This window comes from Aspergillus candidus (assembly GCF_002847045.1).
Source record: "Aspergillus candidus strain CBS 102.13 unplaced genomic scaffold BDW47scaffold_102, whole genome shotgun sequence".
Lineage (NCBI taxonomy): Eukaryota > Fungi > Ascomycota > Eurotiomycetes > Eurotiales > Aspergillaceae > Aspergillus > Aspergillus candidus.
The window spans coordinates 1,578-26,559 of record NW_020194107.1 but is presented as its reverse complement, the minus strand read 5'-3'; the positions used below and the strand labels follow the sequence as shown (position 1 = coordinate 26,559).

The following is a 24,982-nucleotide window of genomic DNA, read 5'->3' as shown; positions in this document are numbered from 1 at the left end:
CATGTAACTACTGGATATACTGCGTTTCTTTTTGTTCTATTTTCATTATTATTGTTGTTGCTGCGAGATACCAATGTGAAAGAATTGATTGCTCCCATTCGTTCCGTCCATCGCCACCCAAGATGATCATTTCAGGCAACGCTGTTTGACTCCCCAACAGAAATATCTTCTCGTGTTGGGCCAGGGTGTTCTAATGCTGATGTTGGCTTGATCTGATTTGATTTTTTAGGGCCTCGTACAACCCGCCTCGATTCGTTGTTGGTGGATTCCCAGCCTTGGCTCAGCCCTGGCTTCATCGCCACGAAAGCCCCTCCGTCAGAGGAAGTCAACTCAACTCTTCCTCTGTCAATGACCCTTGCCGCGCCTTTCCGCCCTTGTTTGTTTGTCTTCTCGTCCTCTCCACCATTTCTCTCCATTTTCGCTTCACTTCGTCATCGAGTCCCCCCTGGTCCTGACTACCCCTGTTGATCTACGGTCGCCATGGCCAGGGTCGACGTCACCGCGGAGACCGATCCCGCCGTCTCGGGTCTCCCCCGCGGTCCCATCGAGGCCCGATCACTGTCCTCGATCACCGCCATCGCGTCGAACCCGCCTGCGTACCCACGCAATCCCACTCAGACCAGGTTGGACCCGCTGTCCTTGTACATCGTCCGGGTTCCTGGTAGTAAAGGTAAGTGCTTGGTGTATGCGACCGTGACCAACCCCTCCCACGCGGGCAGCATTCGGAGAATTCATCCATCGGAGTTCTGTCTACTCATTTGATCACTGACCTGTTTACCACCACCACAGATGTCTTCCTCTCCCCTCTCAAACCCCCGACAAAAGCCAGCGTGTCCGCCGAAGCGATCAACGCCTCCCTCTACTACCTACATGTAGCCACCCCCGACGACGATGCCCTGCTCCAGGAGTACGCGGAGGAGCGCGAAGAAGAGGCCAGGCTGCGCAAGGAGAGGATGGGAGATGAGGACATAGATCTGCCGCAGAAGTTCGCGCAAATGAATCAGGTCCGGCGCAAACCGGTCGCAGCGGAGGAGAACCCTCCCTCCAATGCGGATTTCGACCCTCCCCCGCCGCCCCTGCCGGTTCGTCCATCCAAAGCATCGCAGGGACTCGAGGATTTCGTCCAGCCCAACCCGTTGGTGGCACCCCCGGTGCACGAACTTCCTCCGACTGCCTCTGGGCCAGGACTTGCCTCCGGTCGCGAACAGAGACCAATCGAGGATGCGCCGCACTCGAGGAATCCAAATCCACCCTCGCGACGACCGCTCCCTCCGGTCCCCGACGAGGCACCGTTGTATCAGCCCCCCAGCATGCCCAATCGCTGGAGCGCATTAGCCGAGATGAATAGCAACGGGATGGAAGGCTGGAAAGATCATTACAAAGCCCTAACCGATGGACATCATGGCCACGAGTCAAGGAACATACACGCGCGACCCCATTCGGCCCACGAGAGTCCATCTCATTCTCGTATGGGATCTCCGACTCGAAATGCGCATCAATCCCCGGTCCGACAGCCTTACGATCACAGACCACCACCCGCCGTGGCTCGACCGCGACCAGGTTTCCACATTACGCTGATCCGTCGCGACCCGACGCATGGAATACAGTGGAATGTTGCGACCATGTCGACTCCCCGCATGGACGGCAGTGCCATTGACATTGAGGTGTCCACACCAGGATACAACCGATTCCTGGCGCAAAACGAACCACTCGACCTGGCCAGCCTGGGGCTGAACCTGTCCAATCTCAAAGCGGGCGGCCAGCCTCCGCCGTCTCTTCAACCTTCGCAAGCCGCTGAACCCAAGGAATCCACGAACCCGACTCCGGACCCAGCGAAGCCACTTAAATTCCAACGCAAGCTGTGTGTCTCCAGACCCTTCCTCCCAGACGATGCGCGGGGCTCCCTCGACATGCCCGGCAACCGCTCCTCCCAAGACACCGTCCCCGTTGGAGGGAGGGCCGGCAGTCCCTCCAGGTGCAGTATCGGGGGACAGAAGCTCAAAAGCGGGTACTACACCTTTACCTCTCCGTGGAACGGCAACTGCACGTTCTTGACGAGCGTCAACGGTCGCACCCTGAAATGCAAACACATGATCCCGATGCCAGGACAGGGCCAGGGACCCAACGGCATGGAGAATCCCGCCGTCACAGTGGCCGAGATCAGATTCAACACGCCATTTCAGGCAGGACATCTCGCTCACCAACCGGGCTCATCGCACCTCTCACCTTTCACCCTCAGCCAGACCCCGACCTTTAACGAACCGGTCTTCAACCCATCCGGCACAGCACCTGCAGCATCCGGCCCTCCAGTCTCCGGCATGCCCCCTACCACAACCACGACCTCACAGGCCTCGAAACGCAGCTCGTTCGCCCACTTCCTCAACCCCCACAACTTCTCCAACCGCCCACGCTCTCGAAGCAGCACCACCTCACACGACCCAACCCACGGCCCACCCAGCCAACGCCACAAACCTCACTTCCGCAAATCCTCCACAAGCAGCACCGACAGCGACGGTCCACCCCCACCACCCCTCCCCCGCCGTCGTCCCGCCCCATCCCCATCCCCAGGCCCCATCGCCCAGAACCCCAACCAGGGCCAGGGCCAGGGCCAGGGCCACCCCATCCGCCGCTTCCCCAGCGAAGACCGCCTCGACCTATCGCTCGCAAGAGAAAACGCAGGCGGCGGCATGCGCGGGAAGAGCGCCAAACTGGGAAAACTGGTCATCGAGGACGAGGGCATCAAGATGCTGGATTTGGTCGTCGCGGCTTGTATGGCTGTTTGGTGGAGGGGGTATTACTATTGATGCCCCCCTTTTCCCCCTGTTTTTGATGAACGTTTTATGGTATCTATTAGCATTGCATTTGGTTTACTTTTCTTTCCTTTTTTTCAAATGATTGATTGATTGGTTGATTGATTGATTGATTGTTCCATTGAGTATTTTATATCCAATCTATCTTTTTCATCCTGTACCTGGGCTTGACTTGATATGATATGATAGTAAGTAGGTAGGTAGGTAGGTAGGTAGGTAGTCTACAGTAAGTATTTGATCTAGCAAGTAGATGTGTACGATGTATATCAGTTACCTACCTATCTACCATACCTAGTTTTAGTGCCTTGGCCAGAATGCCATGTTGACCGACCTACTACCCACATACATACCTACCCTACATGACTGCTAGCATCACTGCATGGTTATATTTGAGTTAGATGGCTAAAGAAGTATATACAATCCTATACTCTATCTATCAATCTGACATTCGCACTACTCGCTTGGCTGACTTGATCCAGTATACAGACCTCCCGGTTATACGGAAGATGGATATATAGAACAGATACACTGATTCTTTTGACACGGCAACAGGAACAACAACAACAACAGCAACAGCAACAGCAACAACAACAACAAAAAAGATGTGAATGAATAAAAACAAAAATGACAGGACACCAGCATCCATGAGAGCTAGAAATCACAAAACAGCAGATGAAGCAATCAAAGAATCAAAACAAAGTCAAAACTATATAGCATATAGCAGATAGCATCTATTGCACATCCATCCCGCGCTGCAGCGACGATTCCAGATCGTTGGGGGGTCCACCGCTTGCGGCCAGCGCTTCCTGCGGCTTGGGCTCCTCGTGCTTCCATCCGCCCTGCTGGTGGTTCTCGGGGATGGGGACGTTGGTCTGCTGGGCCATCTGCTGCTGCTGGGCGGCGGCCTGCGCCTGCGCCTGCTGGCGGACGGTGGCGCGGAAGGAGACCACCTCGTCGTAGATCATGCGTCGCATCTCGCCGACGTCTTCGACGACTTCGAAGTGGAAGTCGAAGGTTGTGGGGCAGTTGGGCTCGTCGGAGGCGTCGTGCCAGATGTGCAGGTAGGGGTGCTCCAGGGCGTCTTCGACGGACATGCGGGAGGTCGGGTCGAAGGCGAGCATGCGGTCGAGGAGGTCGAGGGCGTCTGGGTTGGCGTTGGGGAAGAGGCGCTGGAAGGGGATCTTGGGCATGTAGGGCAGGTTGCGCACGTAGTCTTGGGCTCGGGGAGAGCCGATGCGGCTCAGGGTCTCCTCGTTGGGGGTGCCGAGGTAGTGCAGGATCTGGTTGAGCTGATCCACGTAGTCGCGGCCCTTGAAGAAGGGGCGGCCGCCGAGCAGTTCGGCCAGAATGCAGCCCACGGACCACACATCGACTGGGGACGTTAGCAGGACAAGCGGAGAAAGGAGCGGGGGGGGAAGGTGACGTACTGGCTTTCGTGTAGCTCTGGAAGCTCAACATGATCTCCGGGGCCCGGTACCACCGCGTCGCGACATATTCAGTCATGTATCCCGCATTCTCCTCCGGATCGATCGAGAACCCACGAGCCAGACCGAAGTCGCAGATCTTGAGCTCGCAGTCCGCATTGACCAGCAAGTTTCCGGGTTTGAGATCTCGGTGGAGGACATTCGCCGAGTGGATGTACTTCAGACCGCAGAGGATCTGGTAGACGAAGGATTGGAAGTGGGCGTCGGTCAAGGGCTGTCCGGAACGGATGATGGCGGCCAGATCGCACTCCATCAGTTCTGGTTACGGCATCGAATTAGTGGATGGGTAGGTAGGTAGGTAGGTAGACATCGGGAGCTCCTCACCTTCATACAAGTACGTCTCATTGAAGTTGTCAGGTCGGGGAATATCCATATCGTAGAGGCACGTAATCTACCCCACCCGTTAATTCGACATGCGGCGTAAGTGGGAAGCGGGACGACCTACGTTGCGGTGGCCACGGAAGTGCTGGAGGAGCTTGATTTCTCTCAAGGCGCGTTTGGCCAAGATCTTCTTGCTAAAGACATTGGTGACCTTCTTGATGGCAACGCCATCACCGGTCTGAATGTTCTGGGCGGCACTATGGAAGAATGAGATGAGCGCTGGCTCAACGGTGGTTATGCGACTGCCACTGACGTCGCGGTCAACACCGAAGGACAGTAGATGTGACGTACCAAACGATCCCGTAGGCACCCTGACCCAACTCCTTGGTGACGTTGTAGCGCTCATCGACGACGAAATCCTGGTTGAAGACCTTGAAGACCTTCCGACCTTGTAAATCGGCCATTGCGATCGGAGAGAGCCGAGAACGATCGACGAAGAGTGGACGAGAAAAGGAAACTGGAGGGGAATAGAGAGCGAAGGAGGGAGAGAGAGAGAGAGCGAGAGAGAGAAAGGAGGGAAGAAAGAAGAAGAAAGAAAGAAGAAAAGTCGAGGTCGGAAAAGGTGGAGTCGGATAATAAGAACGAGATGAGAGAGAGAGAAAGAGGACGAGAGGAGGGGCTTTGATGTTCAGTCAGGCGAGACTCCGAGGGTTGGTGGGGGGTGGAGAGGGGGGAAAAGGTGGGTATCCGTTGCTGTCTTGGATTTTTTTTTTGTTTGTTTGTTTGTTGGAGGGGGGCGTTTGAGGAGAGAGGGTCTCTTCCTTTTCCGGTTGTGTCTTGAATTAATGAGATATATACGATTGTCACTTGATTCAGATGACGCGACTGTCGATGGAGCAACCGACTAGGCAGATGAGAACAGTTGAACAGTTGAACAGTCGAGCAAAGAGAGAGAGAATCGACGGAACGCAGCCCCGCACTGGTCAATCTTCCGTTGCGGCTGATCGGTGCGCTGCTGTCAAGTCAGCCCAGAGACAGAGAAAAAAAGGGAAAAGAGAGTTTCGGAAGGAGAAGAGCCGAAAAGGACGAGAAATGACCAAAAGGACTAGATAAAAGGGGGAAGGAGTAAGTGAATAGACAGACCTGGATTAGATGTGGGTGGGAATATATTGCAGGTGATTGGGGGGCCTGGAGTGGGTGGGACGTGCAGTAGTTACAGTAGTTGGGATGGATCCTGCATGGGGTTTAATCAATCTTCATCACACTCACAGTGGGGATCAGTGAAGTGAGCGTGATATAGAATAGATCAAGGAGACAAAAGAAAGAAGGAAGTGAAGAACAGAAGGAGAAGAGAAAGAAGAGAGAAGAGAGAAGATGAAGAAAAGAGTCAAAAACAAAGAAAGGTCTAGACTCTGTGCCTGAGGCAGCCGGCTGATCCATTCCAAGATACTATACTCCGTAGGATACCGATTACTTGATACTCCTGGATACTCACGGATGGTTTCGCGACTCATAACGCCCACAGTCAATGCAATAATAGAGAGAAAAAGATAGAGAGTTAGACACCCTTCCATACTATCTCCAACACCCGAGGCGGGCCCTCCCCCGGCTCATGCACGTACATCTGTCGAACCTCACCCGCCACCTCGACCGCATCCACCAACCGATACGACACCTTGCCCTCGTCCTTCTTCCGCACCGGGCCCAGACTATATCCGAACGGGTCCCACCCGTCGTACTTGCTATCCAGCCATGTATGCTCCATCCCCACCAGCGTGTCCTCGTCCGTGCCCTCCGAGTACTGCACCACCGAGTACCCGTTGATCAGATACCACCCGTCCGCCAGCCGCCAGCGCCGCAGCAGACAGTCGTCGCCGCAGATCCGAGCCACCCGGCCAAGCCCCACCATGTTCGCCGCGTGCCACGACTTCCAGTGGTGGACCGACAGCGGCAGCGGGCGCCCGGACTCGTAGAACCCAGACGCATCGTCCCGCAGGTCCAGCTGGTGCAGGTCCCGGTCCCAGGTGAGCTTCGTCGTCGTGTGCGCCTGGATACACCGCGCGATCATGCGGTCCCCCGCGCCCTTGAAGTCGTAGCACTCGTCGAACTCGGCGTAGATCTGCGTCAGCAGCGGCATCGACAGGAAGATGCCGGCACCCCCGTACGCCATGAAGCTGCCCATGTACAGCTGGTTCGGGTCCTCCGTGACGCCGCCGACGTACAGCGGCTTCGTGGCATCGTACGTCGCGAACCGGTCGACCAGGTTCCGCATCGACGGGAAGAAGGTGTCGTCGTCGATGAGCACCGCCCACTCCGTCGTCTCCTCCCGCTGCTCGTACAGGATCTGGATGAGCGTGAAGTACCGGTCCAGTCGCTCGTCGTCCGCCTCGATGAGCGTGAGCCGCACGCCTAGCCGCTCCGCCTTCTTGCGCACCTTGTCCGTGAAGCTCGCGCCTTCGTCCGTCAGCGCGATGATCCGCGCGTTGGTTCCTGCCGCCCAGTGCGCGAACGCGTCCAGCGACTCGAGCAGGCGGTCTAGCGACGTCGATACGCCGAAGGTCATGTGGGAGGCATCGGGGGGAGGACGCGCGGGGGGGCCCGGGATCGTCAGGGTCGTCGCGCACTTCTCGTCTGGTAGGGGTGCGCGAGCGGCCTCGTCGTCGTCGCTGAGGGCGAGGGGCTCGGAGGTGGGGAGCTTGAGGTCGAGGGCATCGGAGTAGCCCGTGAAGTTCGCGGTGGGGGCGACGGCAATCTCGAGCCGGGAGTATTCCACCGAGCCGTTATACCCGTGCGATCGGAGCAGGTCCAGATCCACGTAGCAGGTGTAATTGGCGGTGCTGGCCGACAGCGGACGGTGGACGTTCGATCGCGGGGGAGAGTCGGCGGACCCAGAGCGCGAAAAGAGGAAGAGAATTGCACAGCCGGACACGAAGGCCCCTGCAATGGCAAGGAGTCGTAGGATGGTGGGCTGGCGCACCTGGGACAGGAAATGCGGGTGATGATGGTGAGGTTGCTGCATCATGACCCGTACATGGCTGATTTGCGCTGCAGGCTGACACTCAGGTTCATGAAGGGGTCAGCTTACAGGTGTAGAAGCTGCTGTGTGAAGGAAAGAGGGTGAGTTTAAAAAAACACGATTGATTCTGCTGCCAGGGAGAACCTTGATTGCGATGAACGATCAGCCAGGGTGTTTTAAGGGGACGGTGGGAATGTTTGATCGGCTCAGTTCCCTCCCGTCGATCATTAATTCTTTCGCTTGCCCTGAATTCGCCATCTTTCGTCTCTGGCAAGGGCAGGATATCTATTTCGGATTAAACGATTGGATCTATCTCATCACTGGCAGAGATTGACCGCGTCTTCTAAAAACCACCAAAGTGAAAGATGGACCAAGAACTAAACTAGCTAAACAAATAAACATTGGTTAGTCAGCACTAGGTTGGCAGCGACCAGTGCGCTGTGTAAACGCTTATGCAGTACACATATCGATCGTTGATATAAAATCTGTACGTGGAACATCCCCACTGTATTGAGATTCTACTACTGTCTCCTGAAATTACAATCACCAGATATGGACTTCTACACGAGTTTGACAAAGCCTAGTGATTAGGGTTATCCACATGGCTCTGACCACCGGGATCAACCACGTGGGCCGAAGATGGAACAATAAACCGTTCAAACCCCATACGTGGCAAGATAGAACAAAGGAAAGAAAAATATTCATTGATTCGGCAGAGAAATCCGTCACATCATCTCCTTCATATCCTCATGCATGGACAACTATCTTTTTCCTTGTTGTCTGGCTTGATTGAAGATCCCCGTCCATACAGCAAAGAACTGACTGGCTCACCCTTGGCTCTAGATCATCTAGTCTAGATCGAGAAAAGTAAGATGTATAAACAAGAAGAAAACAAAGACAATCAAACAATCTACAGGGAATTGACCAGTTTGCGCTCCTTGCGCAGCGCGCGCAGTTTCACGCGCGCATCCTCCAGCGGCACCATGACGCCCTTGTTCTGCGTGGCCGGATCGTCGCGGTTGCGGATGTTGACCGTGCGGGACTCCTTCTCCTGAGCGCCGACCACTATAGACAGGGTTAGTAAATTAAGTCCCACGGTCGGATTTTCTATGGCAAAACTTACCGAAGATGAAGTTGTACTGCGCCAACTGGCCGGTACGGATCTTCTTCTGCATGGTGTTGCCACTGACGTCGATGTCGACGTTCAGTTTGTCCCCCCGCAGGATCGTCTGCAGCTCCTCCACGTAGTCGTTCACCGCCGGCATGACCGGCACGATCAGGATCTGCCGCGGGCTGATCCAGAACGGCCACTTACCGCCAAAGTGCTCGATCAGGATACCCAGGAACCGCTCGAAGCTGCCGATGATGGCGCGGTGGATGACCACCGGCCGGGCACGGCCCGCGGCCAATTCGGCGGCCTTGGTCTCCGCCTCCTTGTTCTCACCTTCCTTGGGCTGTTCCTTGGGCTGTTCCTTGGGCTGTTCCTTGGACTGAGCAGCGCCCGGCTGGGCCTTCTCGTTGGTCATGTACTCGAGCTTGAAGTTGAGCGGCGCCTGGTAGTCCAGCTGGATGGTGGCGCACTGAAACTCCCGCTTGAGAGCGTCGGCGATGGTGATGTCGATCTTCGGGCCGTAGAAGGCACCGTCACCCTCGTCAATGATCCAGTCGTCGCCCATGAACTTCGTCATGGCCTTCTTCAGCTGCTCCTCGGCGTAGTTCCAGGTTTCCAGCTCGCCAAGATACTTCTCAGGGCGGGTGGAGAGCTTCAGCTTGAAGGTAAAGCCGAACAGCCCGTAGATAGACTGCAAGAAGTCGAAAAGACCCTCGATCTCCGACATGATCTACAGGGAGTTAGTTGAATGGCCATTCAGGGTAGATGGTAGATACATACCTGCTCTTGCGTGCAGAAAATGTGGGTGTCGTCCTGCTGGAACTTGCGCACCCGCGTCAGGCCACTCAGCGCACCGGACGCCTCATTGCGGTGCAAGACGCCGAAATCAGCAATACGCAGGGGCAACTCTCGGTAGCTGCGCTCCCGGTGGCCAAACAGAACAAAGTGTCCCGGGCAGTTCATGGGCTTCAGCGCCCACTCCTTCTTCTCAACATCCAGCTTGAACATGTCGTCCTTGTAGTGAGCCCAGTGACCAGAAGTCTTCCAGATCCCCACGTCGTACATGTTGGGGGTCTGGACTTCCTGGTAACCCCGCTTGCGGTACTCCGTCCGCAGCAGAGACTGCAGTGCGTTGAAGATCTTGGTGCCGTTGGGCAGGAGGAAAGGACAGCCCGGAGAGACCTCGTCGAAGAAGAAAAGCTCCTGTTCCCGGCCGAGCTTAACATGGTTGCGCTTCTCAGCTTCTTCCAGGAATTTCAGATGCTCTTGCATCAGCTTCTTGTCCGGGAACGCAACACCACGAATACGCTGCAGGGAGTCGTTGGATTGATCACCCAGGAAGTAGGCAGAGGAGTTCTGTAGGGCAAGTTAGCCTGCTTTCTAAACACCAGAAAGGAATGGAAGCCTTTGGCGTTGCATACCTGCATGATCTTGAAGGTCTTGATCTTTCCGGTGTTCTGGATGTGGGGTCCACGGCACAGATCGACAAGGGTACCGCACCGGTAGACGGTGCTCTTTTCTCCAGTCACCAACTTCTCAATGTAGTGCAGCTTGTACTTGCTGTAAGAGAACATCTTGCGAAGGTTCTCTTTCGACACCTCCAGGCGGTCAAAGTTCTGCTTCTCCTTGAACACCTTCTGCGTCCTGGTATCCAAGGACTTCCAATCGGTCTCCCGAACAACGCGACTGTCCAAAATTAGTATAGACACCCAAATTCGCGGCGTTTTAAACGTACCCCTCCGGCATAGCCATGTCGTAGAAGAAGCCCTGCGGGGTGGGCGGACCGTGCGAAAGCAGACACCCATATTCGCACTCGCAGGCCTCACCCATACAGTGCGCGCTGGAGTGCCAGAAAACCTCCCGACCCTCGGGGTTGTCGAAGGGCACATAAGAGACGGTGCAGTCGCCCTCCAGAGGACGGTTCAGATCCCAGAGTTCCTTCTTGTCGATCTTGGCGAGGACCACAGTGGCACTCAGTTCCTTGGGCACATTCTTCAGCAGTTGGGCCGGGGTGGTCTCGTAGGCTTTAGCGGGGACGGAAGACGTAGCACCATTTCCGAGATCGAGGGTGACGTTGATTTCGGGATGCGCTCGGTTCTTGGTCTCCTCGAGGTGTTGCTGCCAAAGTTCCTCGAAGAGATTGTTTCGTTCGATAATGAAATCGGGGAGCGAGTCGTCGCCTGGCGCGAGGGGCATTAGGAGGGGCTCTCACTTTTTTTGCGGGGTTCTGCAGTCTCATTGAACTTACTTTGCGACCTGATAGGCAGGTCCTTTTGGCCTTCCGCTGCCATATTTGAAGCCAGAATTGACAGTCAATTGATCAAATTGTCCGAAGAGTGAGGAACAGGGCTATAAAGGCAGGTAATGACTGATTGACTCAAACTGGTGACTCAAACCTACTACTATATCGACAATAATGCACGGAGATCAATCAATGCGGAAATTGGGCAAACGCCCGAAGGCGGTGAGTCACATGACGGCCAACTGCCCTTGCCTCAGGAAAAGTAAAAAAAAAAAAAAAAAAAAAAAAACCCATCGCCCTCCCTTACATAATCCTGTCCTCGTCGGAACTAGCGACACTTTACCGCTTCGAGCCTCCCACCAGCCCGAAGAAAACTTCTCCGTCCATTCAGGCCGGTATCTCAATCCGCTCGATCGCATCAATCATATCGCCAGCATGTCTTTTCGCGGTCGTGGTGGCCCCAGAGGTGGCTCCGGCTTTCGTGGTGGTGAGTTTGAAAATCCAGCGACAGGTCGATCTTGGTGGTGGTTCACGCCCAGCTAACGAAATTTTCTTGTGAACAGGTCGGGGAGGTTTCCAGCAGCAGTCGTTCGGTCCTCCTGCGCAGGTCCTAGGTAAATAGCGCTATAACCAGTTGGATTTGGGAGGAAATATGGGTTTGGGCAGACAGTGACTAATATCTGATCCATTGGATAGAGATGGGATCGTTCATGCACGCTTGTGAGGGCGAGATGCTCTGCGAGTCGATCAACCCCAAGATTCCTTACTTCAACGCTCCGATCTACCTCGAGAACAAAGTACGACCCGATCTTTGGATTGCATTCGAAAGTCGTTGATAACTAATCTGTTTTGCTCTAGACCCCCATTGGAAAGGTCGACGAGGTCCTCGGTCCCATCAACCAGGTGTACTTCACCATCAAGCCCCAGGAGGGAATCGTCGCGACCTCGTTCAAGCCTGGCGACAAGGTCTACATCGGTGGGGATAAGCTCCTTCCTCTGGAGAAGTGCGTGTTTTCCCCTCCAATACCCTTTTTGAAGGGATATATGCTAATAACATGACTATAGGTTCCTTCCCAAGCCTAAGCCTCCTCCGGGTACGTTCTTGGGTGTTTGTCATCTTACTTCTTTCTCGCCGCTAACCCAAATGCAGGATCCAAGGTCAGAAAGCCCGCAGCGGGTGGCCGTGGTGGACGGGGCGGCAGCTTTGGTGGCCGTGGAGGTGCTCCCCGAGGCCGTGGTGGTCCCCGTGGCGGCGGTGGTTTCTCCCGCGGTGGTGGTGGTGGTTTCTCCCGCGGCGGCGGTGGTGGCTTTGGCGGCCGTGGAGGTGGTGGTCGCGGCGGAGGCTTTGGCGGTGGCCGTGGTGGTGGTGGCCGTGGTGGTGGTTTCCGTGGTGGACGTTTCTAGACAGTGTCTATCTTGTTTCGTCCTGTCTTATTATGGCGTTATGGGAAAATGGGAGCTCTTTCAGGAACCTTTTTGTCTCGATATTCTTGTGCATCCTAAGAAAAAAACAGAAAGAAAACATCAAGCCTGTCGATACCCTCAGGCCAGTGGATCAACAAATACTATTGGATGTCACCTTTCAACAGACTATAATAAACATGGAAATCTATAAAATAAAAATGTAGTCATGGATAGGACCCCCAATAGACAAAACAAGGAAAATATCGGACGTGCAGTTGTGGCTGGTGGATCAAGCACACCGCCACCGACAATGACGTTTGGGACACCGCCCGGCTTTGCGCTTGTCAACACTCAACATTCCCTTCAACCACCCGTCATTCTCTCCGCACTTTCTCCTCTCCCACTCTCCCCCTGATATACCCACGTCGAGATACCCCCAATTTCCCTGTGATCTGTTCGAAGGGATTATATTTTTCTATTTACTTTCTGTCTGAGCATGTCTCGTCGGACATCGGCCATGTCTTCGAGCGCTTCTGCGAATAGCGGTGGCCCGCCAACCGGTGATGGCGGTAAGCTACACTATCTGGAGAAAAATAGAGGGGAAGAGTGCAATGCTTACGGTTCACAGGTCAGGAAAAACAGAAGATGCTTCTCTCTTCAGAAACTGGGCACTTCAGCATGATCAAGTAAGCCCCGATCGTTCGACAGCTCGTTGGAATATGGCACTGACTGGACATGAACTGGGCAGGGCTTTACATTTGGCAGATCTAGTAACTGAGCTCAATGGTACGTTATGGCTTTTCCATCTTTTCTTTCGGGATTTGGTTCAAGGAGAAGATATGTGTTGTTGTCGAGTGTCCTGGTTCTGGCGTGTTCTTGCTCTTTTTATTTACTTTTTTTTTTCTGGTTCCAACCGCTGACATGTGATAGGATTCTGCGGAGGTAACGCTCAACTCACGTCGCCCACCTAAATGAGTCTGTCACTGACTATCAACGTCTAGTAATGTCTGTTCTCTCGTCTATGCGATACTGTCTTGGCGATCCCAATGAATACGGTGCCATCTGGGCCGCTCTCGCGTTCATGCCCTTCGGCCTGTTTTTCGACTTCATGGATGGCAAGATCGCCCGGTGGAGGGGCAAGTCGTCTCTCATGGGACAAGAGCTGGACTCGTTAGCGGATCTGGTAAGATAATTCCCGATGCGAGTGTGGATGCAAACACGGCATGTGATGGAATACATGAGGGTGACTGACGGTTCTTGCTGCTGAAGATCTCCTTCGGAATGGCGCCCGCCGCCGCGGCCTTTGCGCTCGGCGTTCGCACCCCGGTCGACCACCTCCTGCTCTCATTCTTCGTTCTCTGCGGCCTCACCCGGTTAGCTCGCTTCAACGTGACGGTTGCCGTGCTCCCCAAGGACAAGACCGGCAAGTCGAAGTACTTTGAAGGCACTCCGATCCCCACCACGCTCTCCATCTCCTTCCTGATGACCTACTGGGTGTCGCAAGGGTGGATCCAGGAGGATCTGCCGCTGGGACTGATCGCCGCCGGCACGTCGTTTGAGTTCCACCCCGTGGTGCTGATGTTCGTCCTGCACGGCTGCATGATGGTCAGCAAGACGATACACATCCCCAAGCCTTAAATGTGAGGCACTGGAACGAGCTGCCCAGATCCTGTCGACCCTTGGTTGCTTGATAGATGTTTTACGAGCATATATAGGATAAGAAGGGCAACTTGATAAGAGCGGAGTGGAGGATTCAACATACCGCGGATGCAGATATGAATTGATCGCATTGATTGAGCTGGTCTGGGCAAATATTGGAGATGACATAAAAATGGACGAGTGTGCCTTTGGAAAAGACATGATTCATTGTGCAAGTGAGAAAAGTTCGCTGGCCGGATAACCAGCCCTGAAAATACCACGCATAAACATATTTCATCCTAGATTGATAGAATCACGGAATAGACAAGTTGATAGATGTCTTTTCTGTCTAGAATCGTATAGAATACCCCATTTCGAGCCCTCTTCCCTGGTGACAATAATCGCTCCAAGATGAATTGCACTTCCGGATTACCCTCAACCACCGGAATTTGAAGACTACAATTCCAGTCGTTGGCCACTTTATAAAATCACACATCCGTCATTTTGAATCACCCCCGGCAATCATCCGTCAAATCTTTGTACTCAACTCACTCCAGCCATGGTCATGTTCTCTTGAGACTCACCTATTTCCTTGAAGTATGCGAGCACACCACTTAGATAGTCAACTAACTGGTCAACCCACACAGTATTACTCTTAACTAGGACGTAAACACAGCGCGAGCATCACCTGAATTCGTCGTCGATCTGAAACCCATGTCTCGCCAAATAAAACAAAACCTTGATCAAGATATGGAAGCACTACGTGTCAGTGCTGAGGATCTTGGTTTTTAGTAGTACCTCTTGCGGTAAACTGACCTGGTATTGGAAACCATTATATATTCTCAAGGCTGGAAGGGTCATCGATTGTCAGTCAAGGAAATTCTCTGTGCCACCGCTATATATATATGCACCATCTATGTTCCTGGCGGGGTTAGAGCAGTTCAAGGAGTGACTGCATAGACTCGCCTCATCCTATCAAGCCTCTTCTCAATGAAACTAACAATATTCAGCGACATCCTGATACTTTTACCTTATTGATAGGGATGTTCAGCCCTACATGCTACAATCAATCTGTAAAGTATATAATACTACCTACCATACCCCCATCCATCTCGCCTTCCAACCTTACGTACATATATACCTATACAAAGATAAAATATGACCCAACAACCCCTCCATCCAAACCATCCGTCCCCATCTGACCTGTCACCATTAACCCCAACCATAAGCACCTCGTGCCGACACGAAAAGAAAAAACCCCCGGTAATCCAGCCCAGCCCAGCCCATTCCAGCCCGCCAGCCCACCAGCCAAGCACGAGTACCCCGTAGAAGTGGAGTGGGGGTGTCAGCAAGCCACGCGCATTGTCAACGTCAGCATCAGCAGTGCTCCTCAGTGCTTAACTAACTATCGGATAGGGGCTGGCTACTGTGACTTGTCTGATGCTTTCAACTTTATACATACACACACAATAAACATATATCAATCCACGCGCGTAGATGCATATCTCGTGCGTTCTGCACGAGAAACAAATTGCAGGTTGTATGTCTATTGGTGGGTGGGTTAAATGGATAGACGGGGTGTTGCATTGAATGGCATTGTTTATCATCTCCTTGGATTAATGAGTAACTAATTTGGTAGTCACCATCTCTGGATTTCTAAGCGGGACTTGTTTTTGAAATCTGACAGAGTGGTTGGTGTTTGCTGTGTCAGACTCTGTAACCAATTAACTCAACTATAAGCGATGCCTACTTTTAGCGATCGGACATGAATGAGAACCTCATTCTATCTACTGAACGGGGCATTTTTAATGCTAAGGTGATAAAAAAAGGACAAAGTATGAACAACGAGGCCAAATTTTGAACTCTCAATAAAAAAAAAAACATTGACTGACAGGTGGGGACGGTCCAGGGGTCTAGATCGTCGCCGCTCCATTATCCGATTTATTTATATTTTACTCGGCGGATTTCTTTTTTAAACGGATTTGACCCCTTGATTTTATCCATAATTATCCATAGAATTACTCAGTTGGTTATCTACTCTATCCGTACTTCATGGATAATATCGAGTGATACGGAGTAGTGGACGGAGATAATACACGAACCAACCCACCAAGCCATCATCAACAACAGAGCCCTCAAAATCCACAGTTCCGAGTCCCGACACAGCCGGAAAGCAATTCAGTATTCGGTTCTCACCGGCCGGGTTTCCGTCCGCAATACACAGATAGTATCCGTAGGTACTGATGCGGCTATCCTCGTGATGGCGCAAGCGCTTCCAGTGTCCACTGAATGGAGACGGGTCCGCAGACAATCCCTGCTGAGTTTGTCTCGGTGGGCGGGTGACAGCTGTGGATATGGGATTAGTATTCCGACAGGCGACAGCGCGTCTGGGTGTTGGAACTGGCGGTGGAATTCTCAATGTGGCAGGATAACAAGCGGAACGGTCTTCCGGCAGATGAGATTGGATATACAGGCAGATACGTCTGCCCGTGTATCCGTGGATAACGTGTTATTACTGGAAAGTGGAAAGTTTCAGTGAAAACCACCTCCTTGTGGTCATTGGTACAAACTCCGAGTTTGCATGTAAGGAACAGGAACATGAACCGGAACGGCCAGCCCTTGAGAGCTGAACACACCCCCGGTCATGCCATCCATAGGTTCATCCGTCCATTCCCCTTGCATGCCCCGAGGTTCGAGGCGCGGCGTGTTCTGAAACACTGTCATAAGCTTATTCCACCACGCGTGTTTTCTAGAATTGTTCGTTTCCGCTGGATGGAGACCTGTATGAAATTGGATGAGTATGGACCCCATACTGTGGACTCCATAGTCTATACTCTGAAGTATGGACTATGAAGTAGGTATGGAAGAAAAAGAAAGAAACTAAGTGTGGATGCGGTGGTAAGATGCCGGAATAGCCGTGCATAAACACGATCCTTCCTAGAATTGTCCAGTCATCAAGCCAGGGAACCGCATTAATGTTCATAACTCCTTACGACTAAAGTCAAACCGGTAAATTACACGAGCGACTCACTCTGTCCAGTCTGCCCTTTCACCTTCAGTGATCATCGGTCGGGGGCGCGTGCCCCGTGTCAAAGTGGATTAGTGTTGGTTGCAGATGTAAGGTTGGGTTACGTGTGTCTCTGTCGCTCCCTTATGTATGGTTGGATTCTCCCTCGGTGTCACATTGTATTCGATCCTGTTGGATTTTGCCATATTTTCTTTCTTCTGTTTTTGAGACTGTTTCTCTCCTTTTTCTTTCTTTGAGCTGGTTGTTTTCATTTACACGACCCAACCAGGACACACCCAGGGAAAAGAGGTAGGGATCTGGTCCACCGCCCGGGAACGTCCGTTTGAACCCATGGGACTGTCCCGTGTAAATTTTCCAGGGGTGAAAAGCAAAAACAGAATAAAAAACAAAAAACAAACCTCAAGTAAATAGGAAGACTGATCGTGAGAGTGATGACGATGACGAACAGCAAAATGGGACAGCTGTCGTCACAAAAGATCCATCAGACATTTGCCGCCATCCTTCGATACAGAAAAGGATAAGCCTGGAAAAAGAATAAATAAATTGGTGTGTGTGTTTTTGTGGGAGACGGCTCGAGGGGATCCACTGCAATCAGCGCGGCGGATGGTGATTGGGCGCCACCTGCACATCGGAGGTAGACAAAAATACAGACAGCAAATCAAAGAAATGAACTGACAGGAGACCGTCGGGGTTATGCCCGTACTTTGGGTACCTGGGTATCCAGGCACTCTACCTAATGAGATGATAAATGAAAATAACATTAATGATGATGATGATGATGATGATGATGATGATGATGATGATGATGATATCTCTACCTGATCTTGTATGTCATTTTCTTTCTTTTGATATCCACGTCGGATGATTTCGAATGACGGCGTCTGCTGGCCCCTCTCCATTCTGCAGGGAAGAGTGTACCTGAGACTAACCCTATTAAAGGATAGTAGCAGGACACAAACGAGACGGAGGACTTGGCGGAATGAAAGACTGCCCTGATAGGTAATAGAGCGCGACATCGTGGGGCATGATCTGCTGGGTGGTCGGTGATTATTGGACTGCAGGCCCGAAAGGGCAGATCATGGTCCTTGAGTAATCTGTCTGTTTGAACTCAGCACTCTAATCCTCAGTAATCATGTATGGTGAGTGAGGAGATGTATCAAGAGTAAGCACGAGCAAGTATAGAATAAGGTTGTTATATCAATGCGAAGAAACAAAGAAGAAAGAAGTAAAAGAAGAAAACGAGAGAAAGAACTGAGATTGAGGTAGTACTCAGTCCGTACTGGGTAAACCCAAACAGGAAACAGACTTACAGACTTCCAGGTGATACATGATGATACACGGGAAGTAAAATACGAACCAGGGTTCTTCCCCATCCGATCCAAGTTTCCCCCCATTGTTTGTTATTGCTTGCCCGTCCGTCGTAATCCCCCATACTCCATCCTCCAAACAATCTAGTATTCCTGCCGTTGCAACTAGTATTCTGTATTCCGTATTCTCCTCTCTCGGTCTCTCTCGCTCTCTCTCTTTCCCCCTTCTCTCCCCTTCTCTCTCTCCCTCGAACTGCTGTCGGTCATTCCTGGTTTTCCCTTCGAACCCTCCTTCCCCTCACCCCATCAATCACTCGTTTCGTCGCTTCGACTCTCGCATTCTTTTTTTTATTTGATTTGATTTGATTTGATTTTTACTCGGAGGGTCTCTGGACTGATTACATTTCACACTACTCCGTACCTTCTCAGATTATACCTGGGAAATTCCCCATCTACCGCCAAACCGTTTGAATCGGTTACTGTGAAGACATCGTCCGGGTTCTCGCCTTAGGACGCTCATTAAATCTCTCCCGGGAGAAAGGGGGACTTGAAACACCCGCTCTTCAGACTCTTCCCCGCCAGGGTCCGTCTTTCTTCAGTACCACCCAACACACTCTTTTTCCATCAACTACATCCACCACCACCCTTCGATTTTCGCCCCTCTACGTCTTTGATTCCCTCTATCGTCCCGGTCGTTCCTCGTTTCAAGAGGATCTCCTCGTCGACTTCTCGTCCTATCACCCGCTCTTGTCGAACCCGACGGTCGGGAATACGCTGACGAGACCCATCCGTTTCGAGGTCCTATCGCGACAGACTCGACGTCGCGACCACACGTCCCCAACAAACGGTCGTAGGAAAATCGTCGTGGGGCTCCCCCAAGGGTTACGCAGGTCGTCCCTTATCCTTCGTTTGAAATATCTACCAGTGTCTGGAGCCGGTGTCCAGTCACGACCCATACAAAAACCACCCCCTATTGTATCGCCTTCCGCCTTCCTCCTCCCAACACACCATGAAGACCTTCACGATGCGATCGGCTATCGCCGCCTCCGTCCTGTTGCTGTCCGTCTCGCTCCCGGCAGTCACCGCTGAGGCTTCCGAGTATAAAGGCTGCTTCACCAAATCCACCGGGTTAGACGACGAAGGGCCCTACACATATCAGAGTGACGGGTATTGCCAAGAAAAATGTCTCAAAAAGGATGCCGCCGTCTTCGCCTTGTGGAAAGGTTCCAACTGTATGTGCGGTGATGAAATGCCCGAGAAATCCTCCAAAGGGGACGAAGACAAGTGTAATACCAAGTGCTCTGGCTGGCCCGATAAGATGTGTAAGTCATGACCCCTCCCCCCCGTCCTTGGTTTCATCGGTGGAAAGCCGGCTAACGCTTAAAAGGCGGTGGAAAGGATGCCTACTCGGTGTACTTGACTGGAGCCAAGAAGAATGTCGATTACCACGGTTCCAAGTCCTCGACCAGCAGTTCGTCCTCCACCACGGACTCGGACTCCACCGCGACCGGTGGACAGACAGTCATCGAGACCTCGGAGGCCGAACCGACGGAGGAAGCCGACAAGGATGACGGTCCCAACACCGCAGCCATCGCCGCCGGTGTGGTCGTCGGTGTGGTCGGTTTCTTTGCCCTAATTGGGGCCGGCTTCTTCCTCTGGCGGTTCCGTAATCGAAAGAACAACCAAGCCCAGTTCGATCGCGGGACCGGTGTCGACCAGTACGGCCAGCACATGTCGCAGAATTCCATGTCCGACTCGCGGTTCGACGGCGACTTTATGGCCCAGCGACGCCAGAGCAATGGCAGCATCGACGACGATCAGGACTTCTCGCGGCGGATTTTGCAGGTAACGAACGGTGATGCGGATCAGACTCGGTACTATGGGCGCTGACCGGTGTCTGCAGGTGAGAAACCCCGATGGATCGGTGATGCATTAATGGAGTTTTTAAGTGGCGTTTCGGCTACCCACAGCCCGTGGCATGTCGGATCCCTTAGCCCCTGCATCGCATTGTGCCCATGCCGTTCCATTTTACGACCTGTCATTTCACCTTTTTGTTACCATCGTGCATTTACTTTATTTATTTGGTTTCTGCCGTACGCGGCCGCCGCATGGTTCTAATCGTGCGGTTGTATTATCTGCCCTCAGCGTTGCCTGTCTCTGCCTTGCATCACACCGGTATCCTTCTACTATACTGTCGTTTTTTGACGGTCGGAGGTACATCGATGAGCGGTCGAGCGGCCCTGGACAGTCATGCTCAACTGGGACGGAACTGTATTTATCAAAAGGCGTTGAAGTGGAGCTGAGTTCATTGTTCGACCATCTCCGACCGCTCGTGATCTTTTCTTTCCTTGACTTGGTTTTATTTGTATGTCATTTTTTATACCTTTTTGCTGTTTTATTCTGAACGAAGGATATCCCTTTGGTCAACTTTCACTCTTGTTTTGTGTGTCTTGCTATCGTGGCTCGACTCGGCTCCTCGTCATCCCCTAATATACACTTTCTGGGGATTGTGTACCTACCTAGACTGGGGCTGTACCTAGACGATGTGGTCTGTAGTTAATGTGAAGAATGAAGATACCAGTTGCCTGAGGTACCACATTAATAAAATAATTCACTACAATACATCAACTGTCGAAGTCGATAATATATCTCAAACTGATCCACCCGTCCATTTTATCTACACATTCCACCGTCCACCGGAATCCATAGACGCAGACCACAAACCAACAACATCCGTCTCAAACCGCACAATACCCACCCGTCTATCTCAGAGCCTAGATCTCCTTACAGAATACAGTACAGTATAGCATAACCCGCAAGTCTAAGCAGTCTCATGATCGATATGATAGGCATGATTGATATGATATGATATGATATGATACGTGTAATGATATGAATCAGGTGAGGGGGTACAATAGAAGATAGTGGGAGAGTGGGTATATTGGTACCTACTTCCCTACCTACCTACCTACCTGTATACGTTGACTAGGTGAATGCTTGGTGTATCGTTGGATGAGGATGATGGAATGGAATGGATTGGATTGGGACGGGGTGTAGGGTTTCTTGTTCCTAGATTCAGAGTCTCATTGGTTTGGCGATGGTATGGGATGGGATGCGAATGGTGCGTGTGGTGTGGTCACCAGAGTTTGATAGATGGAAAGAAGGGATGGGTAGATATGATTGATGGGATATATCCAACAAGTGGGAGATAAGATGATTTGATTAATAGGGTGATTAGCCTGGTATAATCAATATAATCCAAATAACTTAATTCAAAAAAGGCGTACGATGAGAAGATCTTGTCATTGACTACATGCATTAATTATATAAGAACTTCATAAAGATCACAAAGATACAGAATCACCGAGTGAGTACTCGAGCAAGCTTCCAGTCAAGAAGCGCTGAGTTTAATTATTTATATGATCGATTCGTTTTGATCTTGCTTTTATGCTATTTCTTTTCCCTTGATCTTCCCTCTTCTCCTTCTGAAAAGGTCACTTCTATCTTGATCATCCTCTTCCCACGCCCGCTCGCCAGGTCTATCTACTTACTGCAACCCTTCTTGTATACTATGATTCTATCCTAGCCTAAGATGAATGAACCCAAGGTGACTGGTCAGTGATAACAGGTAGAGTGACTACCTTCCTACTTCCCAACATCTATCAATCATCTCTTCGAAATATGGAAGAATGAAGTGATACAATCAAGCACTTAAGACTGCCGAAGTGATACTATATACTGTAGATATAATCTTTCAATCTGTTTAACTCTTCTATCTTGTACCTTATGGAGTTACCACATCTAATATTGATTCTCTTTGTAGCTACATGATATGGATATGATCATGGTATGCGAAGGCTCGTTCCTACATATGAGGTGTACGCCGTGCAGACCAAAAAGGAAAGGGGGAAACAAAAGAAAGAAAGGAAGAAGAGTAATCTACTTGGCCCCGACGTATAATCCTGTAATTAACTTCTTTCTTATATCTTCTTCTACTTTCTCTTGATTGTATTTCGTTTTATCCTACTCAATTACTCTTATCGAGAGTATAACGTGACCCTAGCCCTAAGGCTAAGGCAGGAGATGCACTCCCTGCCGTAGTATATATATTTCCGAAAGTATAGCTCTACCACAGCAGGAGGTAAACAACTAATCTTCAAGATAAAAAGGACATTCTCATAGATTCCATTCTTATTTTTACACACTAGAGCGAACCAGTAGTTCTGAGAAAAAGCCAACGACTGTTTCAAGTACTGCACATTCTCCTTATCTTATTTCTGCCCGTGTCTGGTCTATTTCCATGTCGAGTGAGAATGCCATGTAATAAATAAGAACATACAACGTTAATCACCGTACCTAGTCCCACTTATACAAGCCAGTGCTGAACAAACTACCGCTTATCTACCTAGGTAATGTTCATTCATTCGCTGCCATCTCAGGATATAATCAGTCAGACCGGGTGTACGAACGATGGCATAGTATAGGTACCTACCGTGCGCTCTAGATAATGTGTACCGTATCGCCGATAATTGAGAGATCTGGACATACATAATCCACCGGATTATTATTGACACCAATGTAATCTCGCTGAATATGTACGTGTACAGTATAGTTTACAGATTGATGCATCGACAACCTATTCAACCAGCAAGCGAAACATGTACACTGTACAATAGGTATAAAGTTAACATAGATACATACATAAAAAGGCATATACCATACAAGATGAAAGGAAAAAAAATAAAAGATAAAAAGAATAACATAACATGGGTATATAGAGTGTCAGATCTCATGACAACAAAGGAGAGTAGTTAGTTCGTTAAACCCGACCAACCAAACAATCAACAACCAACAGCCAACCACACCAAACCAAACACCACTTATGCGCCTGGCGAGTAACAAAGGAAAGATTTCATCAAAATACAAAGGAACAGGACATAAATCAGACATAAACAAACATGACAAAGTAAGAAAAAAGAAAAAGAAAAAAAAAAAAAAAGGATCAATCAATCGATCGTGATCCCTGCGACTAGTCCTATCGTATATGTTGGTGGAATGTAGACGGACTGGTCATCCCGGATTCAGACGTATTGAGAAGAAAGGGTTACATCGTCCACGACCTCCACGGCATCTCGTGCGAGTAGTGCGGCGTGTCGTCGTAGCTGAGGTTGTGGGTAGAGGGCCACGAAGGCGGAGGATAAGAGCAAGGCATGGCGACGGGGTGGTGCATGATAGCGTCGTGGACGTTGAGCGGGACGGGAGGCAGCGCGGGCTCGGCGTCCCAGCGGGGTTGATGGTGGTGGTGGGGGATGTGAGTAGCGTGCATGGGGATAGGCGAGGAGGTCAGAGTAGGCTCGAGGATGTTGCCGTTGGTGTCGGGGTAGTGGTCGATGACGGTGACGGGAGTAGCGGAGAGCGAGGAGCGCGGATGCGATGGGATAGACAGGGAGGTTCCGTCGGAGGACGGCGACGGGCAGCTCTCTGGGGTGGCGTAGAAGCGGTGCTCCTCGACGGACTCGTGGACGTGATGGCTGGGGTACATCGGGGGGTGGGGGTCGGCGTGCAGATGATGCTCCTGGCTGGGCCACATCATGCTGTAGTCGGTTTGGAGGTCGGGGTGGATGGCGGGTCCGACGAGGGACCCGATGGACATGGAGTTCGTGACGGCGAGGTACCGCGAGGCGGTCTCCACTTGGGCGTTGGTCTCCTTGGTGGGCACAAAGGGGACGTCGACTACAGGCGCGTGGGTGGGTTGTTCCCAGCTTGCGGTGTCCAGTTGCGTCTCCAGGTCACTGGGCTTCAGGTTAGTTTGGGGATGGATGTAAGGGTTTTGGGTGGGCGGACTCACTGTCTTTCCATGTGGCGGGCGAGCAGGTCCGGACGGTGAAAGGCCTTCTTGCAGCCATCCTGCGTGCAGCCGAACAACGCTTCAGGGTTGTGGTTCAACTCATGCCGTCTGTCGCGTGGGTTAGTTACACGAATCCAAGTGGTGGCGCAAGGACTGTGAGGTAGGAATAGTTCGTACCTCCTGTGTTCGGCTCGGGTAAAGACCTTGGCGCAGCCGGGATATTGACACGCATGGACCCGTTTGCCCTTCTTTGCCTTGCTGATGCGATGGGTGGTGGGGGTGTAGGTGACGGGGAGAGGGACCTCCTTTGCATATGTGCTGGTGCGAGGCATTGTGTTGGAGGAGTGAGGGAAGGAAGGGAAGGAAAGGGAGAAGGAATCAGAAGGATGATTATGAATCTGATGTATGGATGGAGCTGAGGGAGTTGAAGGATATATAGTGATTATTGTGTGCAGACGACCCGCTCAACATATACTAGACTGAGTAGATGTTGGAAAAGGGGATGATCGTAAGTGGGGATGACGATATTTAAAAAAAAAAAAAAGAAAAAAGAATCAGGAAGAGAAGAAGGATGAAAAAAGCCTCGCTGCAAGTCAGACGGATAAGAAACGGCACAGGTAAAACGGGCCGGAATGGAGGCAGTAAAGGGCTGAAGGGGAAGACGATGATGCGAGCAGAGCGAATTGATATAGAACGAGCGCGAGTTGAGATGAGAGCGTGAAGGAGCAAATGGGCGTCGGATCGACTACATTGTACACCAATGGAAACGAAAT

At 51.6% G+C, this 24,982-nt stretch overlaps 10 protein-coding genes across 10 annotated transcripts; 5 read left to right on the top strand and 5 right to left on the bottom strand.

Moving 5' to 3' along the window:
- The first annotated feature begins 315 nt into the window (after nt 1-315).
- BDW47DRAFT_6509 (uncharacterized protein) lies at nt 316-2,907 on the top strand. Its single transcript, XM_024819529.1, has 2 exons — nt 316-670; nt 790-2,907. Exons 1-2 carry the CDS (start codon nt 481-483, stop codon nt 2,802-2,804), a joined length of 2,205 nt encoding a protein of 734 aa, XP_024667242.1. The 5' UTR covers nt 316-480; the 3' UTR covers nt 2,805-2,907.
- A 269-nt stretch (nt 2,908-3,176) lies between these two features.
- BDW47DRAFT_114356 (uncharacterized protein) lies at nt 3,177-3,459 on the bottom strand (the record flags this gene model as incomplete). Its single annotated transcript, XM_024814641.1, has 1 exon — nt 3,177-3,459. One exon carries the CDS (start codon nt 3,454-3,456, stop codon nt 3,247-3,249), a length of 210 nt encoding a protein of 69 aa, XP_024667241.1. The 3' UTR covers nt 3,177-3,246.
- mpkA (mitogen-activated serine/threonine-protein kinase SLT2) lies at nt 3,380-5,716 on the bottom strand. The gene is made up of 5 exons (XM_024814640.1): nt 4,967-5,716; nt 4,740-4,872; nt 4,619-4,685; nt 4,238-4,552; nt 3,380-4,182 (listed from the first exon to the last, which is right to left on the bottom strand). The coding sequence occupies exons 1-5, from the start codon at nt 5,077-5,079 to the stop codon at nt 3,542-3,544; spliced, it is 1,269 nt and encodes a 422-aa protein (XP_024667240.1). The 5' UTR covers nt 5,080-5,716; the 3' UTR covers nt 3,380-3,541.
- Nucleotides 5,717-6,172: 456 nt separating this feature from the next.
- On the bottom strand, nt 6,173-7,976 carry BDW47DRAFT_114353 (glycosyltransferase family 31 protein; the record flags this gene model as incomplete). Its single annotated transcript, XM_024814639.1, has 1 exon — nt 6,173-7,976. Exon 1 carries the CDS (start codon nt 7,635-7,637, stop codon nt 6,174-6,176), a length of 1,464 nt encoding a protein of 487 aa, XP_024667239.1. The 5' UTR covers nt 7,638-7,976.
- A 347-nt stretch (nt 7,977-8,323) lies between these two features.
- BDW47DRAFT_114352 (threonine--tRNA ligase THS1) lies at nt 8,324-11,138 on the bottom strand. The gene is made up of 6 exons (XM_024814638.1): nt 10,991-11,138; nt 10,478-10,922; nt 10,164-10,428; nt 9,523-10,098; nt 8,755-9,472; nt 8,324-8,696 (listed from the first exon to the last, which is right to left on the bottom strand). The coding sequence occupies exons 1-6, from the start codon at nt 11,031-11,033 to the stop codon at nt 8,542-8,544; spliced, it is 2,202 nt and encodes a 733-aa protein (XP_024667238.1). The 5' UTR covers nt 11,034-11,138; the 3' UTR covers nt 8,324-8,541.
- Nucleotides 11,139-11,321: 183 nt separating this feature from the next.
- BDW47DRAFT_114350 (H/ACA ribonucleoprotein complex subunit GAR1/NAF1) lies at nt 11,322-12,570 on the top strand. The gene is made up of 6 exons (XM_024814637.1): nt 11,322-11,471; nt 11,548-11,598; nt 11,681-11,781; nt 11,843-11,988; nt 12,050-12,078; nt 12,135-12,570. Exons 1-6 carry the CDS (start codon nt 11,420-11,422, stop codon nt 12,386-12,388), a joined length of 633 nt encoding a protein of 210 aa, XP_024667237.1. The 5' UTR covers nt 11,322-11,419; the 3' UTR covers nt 12,389-12,570.
- A 97-nt stretch (nt 12,571-12,667) lies between these two features.
- BDW47DRAFT_114349 (CDP-diacylglycerol-serine O-phosphatidyltransferase) lies at nt 12,668-14,372 on the top strand. Its single transcript, XM_024814636.1, has 6 exons — nt 12,668-12,957; nt 13,017-13,074; nt 13,137-13,174; nt 13,319-13,330; nt 13,390-13,571; nt 13,658-14,372. Exons 1-6 carry the CDS (start codon nt 12,885-12,887, stop codon nt 14,024-14,026), a joined length of 732 nt encoding a protein of 243 aa, XP_024667236.1. The 5' UTR covers nt 12,668-12,884; the 3' UTR covers nt 14,027-14,372.
- A 4,677-nt stretch (nt 14,373-19,049) lies between these two features.
- On the top strand, nt 19,050-20,566 carry BDW47DRAFT_6420 (uncharacterized protein). The gene is made up of 2 exons (XM_024819508.1): nt 19,050-19,683; nt 19,749-20,566. Exons 1-2 carry the CDS (start codon nt 19,371-19,373, stop codon nt 20,249-20,251), a joined length of 816 nt encoding a protein of 271 aa, XP_024667235.1. The 5' UTR covers nt 19,050-19,370; the 3' UTR covers nt 20,252-20,566.
- BDW47DRAFT_6428 (uncharacterized protein) lies at nt 20,108-20,823 on the top strand. The gene is made up of 2 exons (XM_024819509.1): nt 20,108-20,206; nt 20,265-20,823. Exon 2 carries the CDS (start codon nt 20,340-20,342, stop codon nt 20,763-20,765), a length of 426 nt encoding a protein of 141 aa, XP_024667234.1. The 5' UTR covers nt 20,108-20,206; nt 20,265-20,339; the 3' UTR covers nt 20,766-20,823.
- A 2,607-nt stretch (nt 20,824-23,430) lies between these two features.
- BDW47DRAFT_130541 (uncharacterized protein) lies at nt 23,431-24,698 on the bottom strand. The gene is made up of 3 exons (XM_024817129.1): nt 24,387-24,698; nt 24,210-24,317; nt 23,431-24,153 (listed from the first exon to the last, which is right to left on the bottom strand). Exons 1-3 carry the CDS (start codon nt 24,539-24,541, stop codon nt 23,466-23,468), a joined length of 951 nt encoding a protein of 316 aa, XP_024667233.1. The 5' UTR covers nt 24,542-24,698; the 3' UTR covers nt 23,431-23,465.
- Between the last annotated feature and the right edge of the window lie 284 nt (nt 24,699-24,982).